The sequence below is a fragment of the Opisthorchis viverrini genome (assembly GCF_000715545.1).
Source record: "Opisthorchis viverrini unplaced genomic scaffold opera_v5_39, whole genome shotgun sequence".
Lineage (NCBI taxonomy): Eukaryota > Metazoa > Platyhelminthes > Trematoda > Opisthorchiida > Opisthorchiidae > Opisthorchis > Opisthorchis viverrini.
Genome location: NW_008751696.1, coordinates 1977728 through 1981506, shown reverse-complemented (window position 1 = coordinate 1981506; position 3779 = coordinate 1977728). Strand labels below are relative to the sequence as shown.

Sequence of the window (3779 nt, the reverse complement as noted above, 5' to 3'; positions counted from 1 at the left end):
TGTCACATATACTTCCGGCGTCACAAAAGGACACAGCGACGTCGCCACACGCGTGAGCCATGCGGGCTTATCGACACGTCTTTATTTTTTACTCAGGAGTCTTAGACGACTGCTGACTGAAGTTCCCGCCCAGGAGATTAACCCTGTTAAAGAAAAACAGCACAACCCGGTGGCTTTTTGATTCCACAAAACGGTGAGAGCATCGGTCATGGTCCTCAAAAATTTCTGGCTTCTTGAAACACTAAATATAACCCTGTTCATCCAACAGGCCGGAAAAACTACTTTGAGGTCAGTGTTTCCGTTCTGAACCGAAAATCCACAAGTACCGATATTCAAAATGCTGATGTAACACTACATATGACGTTGATTAGGACTCATGGATAGATCATCAACATCTTCGCTTTTTTGCGACTTATCAGTTGAGCTTAGCTCCTGAATTTCCAACAGTTTCAGTTTATATCTGGACACGCATTTGGACGCTGCCAATGGGTCACGCGATTCACCTGGCTCTCGAATGTCCCCACTGTCCTGCGGTATTCATGCCCTTAAAAGTGCGCTGGTGGTTGCACGAGATCTATGATCGTGGGCTATCTGGCGCGACCGGATAAGACCGCCTAACCACGTGCAGACATTTGGAACGCTGCCAGTGAACAGTTTTAGAAGCGTTGAGCACCGTCCGATGGGACATACTTCAGTGCTCCGTTTCGCCCGGAAAACCACACTGAAATAGTGCAGTCCGAGTTGGATTCAGAAGGGCGATTTGTGCACAACATCGTGTTTCGTGGAACGTGCATCTACAGAACTACCGTTTTTTCAGCACTCATTGTATCAGAGGCATCTTTGAAGGAATCACCCAGTCGGCTTTGCACTGAGAAACCGTGTTGCTGCCGGTCTTTTGTAACTTTGATGACAGACGCAAAACTTCTGATGCCAAACTCAGAAGACTGCGTTCTAAAAGGACGAACATTCGCGATACATGGATGCCAATTCCAAGGTGCTTTTCTCATGATCAGACTCCTAATTACCTCGATCCCACATACTCGCCCTATGAATACCTTCTGGACACCATTTTACTCATGAAAAGCATATGGCATCAAAGAATGAGTCGAGTTTTGAGTACAACTGGTGAATCCACTGTACCTGCGTTTATACAAAAGGTCATTACTTCCCAGTGTAGATACGTAATTAGACAAGAGATTATGGTTGTGCGATATCGTCAGATGAAGGCGAAAATAGTTGCATTGCCTAAATCCACACTATAAAACATGGTGTTTATTGCTCTTCGATCGGTGCCATTACATCAGACACTTGAGAATTTTCGCATTACATTTTTTGTACACAACGCCACATGTTCTTTAGCCTTTGTATTGCTTTCTACGTATTTTTCACATCGACTGAAACACTGTTCATATTTTTCAATTGGTAACATACTCTATTAAACTAGAAAAATCTGTTAAAAACACTTCATCGTGGGCTTCATGGACGCCGCACTATACTGGGGAAATTTACTGAAGAATTTAGATATACTCTTAGCTGAATTACACGAATAGATATGAGCTGTTATCTAGCAGGGGAGTGCTGTTCAAGGGACTACTGATCTATTTTCGAAAAAGTTTAGTGACAGTCGGTAGATTTATTGCTGGGCAGCGTCTCGCTTTTGATACAAAAGCTTCGTCAGGGACTAGGTTCCGATGTTGGCCGAGATTTAAGGCGGAAGAAGAATCAATCTGCTAAGTCATGCTAAATCTCTGTTGGGTGTCGTCCGAGGGATTTTAGTGTGTTAGAGTTGGGTCGGTGGGGAACCTACATGTGTTTGGGTCCTGCCTAGGGTCTAGTTCTTCTGGTTCGGTTCATTTGATGTTTCCTCTTGAACTTCGTTTTGAACCTTCTGTCAGTCTGTGTGGGTGAGCTACCGATCTATTTGCGCGTACTAGAGAGATAAATGGCAGTCAGCCCGTCCGTAAGATACATGAGCAGTAGAATGAATATCCCAATAACCATGGCTTTATGCAATGCACAATTCGCTTGATCAACTCTTCTTTTGCTTTTGTTTTTGAGAAGTTTTAAGGTGATGAGAACAGCACACGTTAACTAAGACTTTCGGATATCATCTCCTGACAAATTTGGAAACCGCGGAACGCATTCCTCTCCCCTTAAGGTTAGACAATTATCGGTATATGGCCGTATTTCCGAAAACGTCGAGGCTTACACGCCTCAAAATCAGCCGGTTTCGCTGAAAAAATTTAACTTCCTTAGTCTTGGCACTTAAATTAATCTACCTTTGCAGCGACGGTTGTATCTCATCTGTTTTTTGTCCATTGTACATAAGAATATGTGATCTCCTTGGGGAATGTTGACTTGGTTTCTACCAACGCCATTAGTCTCACCGCTTTCGATTTTCCCAACACTGTCCTCTTTGTGTTTTTCTGTTATCTTGTTTTGTTTCGTGTTGAGGTCACGTGAAGTTTTGAAAATATTGTAGCTCTCACCAATGGGTTGGTCCGTGTTCTTCAATCAGGCATTCTCGCGTCTACCTTTCTTGTGGTAATCGAAAAAAAGATTAGGATACAATCATACAATCCAGAAATCAAGAGTTTTCAGATGAAAATCTTTGTGTGTATGCATTCGTCCGCAGGCTTGTCTGCCAAGTTTTTGAAAAAAATCTGATTGGTGGATTGGTGCATTCCATTTTGATTAGCGTTGGCGTGTCTGTAATTCACGCTTATCTTCTTACGCTTCATCCATAATTATGCAACGAAAAATCACGGCTGAGCGACTTCATCTGCCTATAAATAATGCATTTTTCTGGGTTACACACAGTTATTTCTAGAAGAAACTTCATAACATTTTGGTGCGATTGTTGAATGAAAAATGTGTTTCCGGTATGCGGGATAGTGAGTTTCCAGAAGGATGTAGGGAACTTTATTGACCTCATTAAGCTTTGTGTAATCGCAATATGTCCGCTGAGTTTAACTTATGTGTGTAGCAGTGATATTTGACAGAACTTAGGTTAAAGTCGGGCAACCAATGAAAAAATCACTTTGCCATGACCGTTAGACGTGACATTATGATATAAATTCTTGAACGCAAGGTTAGTTGTTTGTGTATGGGACGGGCGAAGAGCCGTACCTCGGTACCGCGTTTGCAACTGAGCTATGTAGCCTAAAATTGATTGGTCTAGCAACCGATAATTCGTCATTGGTCGAATCTTAACGGACAAACATCCGTGTCAAAATACTTTGAGCCACAGGGTAACACCATGACCATAAGGACTGGCAATGTGCCTACCTATCTGAACGGCGACCTCCAAAACAAACTATTCACCATCCCTACAGGCCATGGATAAAAATGCATGAATGAATCGTTCAGCTCTACCATTCTTTCAGTGCTTAGCTGCCAGGGCTCCCTAAGGAGGCATGAGGGCTTTGCTACTGTCCTACAGGCCATAAAAATGCATGAATGAATCGTTCAGCTCTACCATTCTTTCAGTGCTTAGCTGCCAGGGCTCCCTAAGGAGGCATGAGGGAGGGCCTACTGTCCAATCACCCAATGTTACAGGGGAGCAGTTATGATTTCGGAGTAGAATTCAAGCTACGGACTTAGTCTTTCAAGCCCCCCGCATACACATCACGAAGCAACACAAACTGCTAAAATGACCAAGAAATACCAAAAATACACTAATTAGCCAATTGCTTGAGAGGATATCAGTTACTTTTTGGAGGCTATATAACCACAAGCAGGTAGAGAGAATATACACACTCATTTGTGCACTGATGATG

General features: G+C 42.9%; 1 protein-coding gene across 1 annotated transcript in view; it reads right to left on the bottom strand.

Annotated features, from left to right (window-relative positions):
• Nucleotides 1-351: 351 nt before the first annotated feature.
• The window catches only part of T265_03003 (hypothetical protein), a gene marked incomplete at both ends in the record, with an annotated part of 15651 nt that continues 12223 nt past the window's right edge, over nt 352-3779 (bottom strand). The window contains one exon of the mRNA XM_009167382.1: nt 352-528. Within this exon, the coding sequence (XP_009165646.1) occupies nt 352-528 (177 nt within the window). The remainder of the gene's footprint in view (nt 529-3779) is intronic.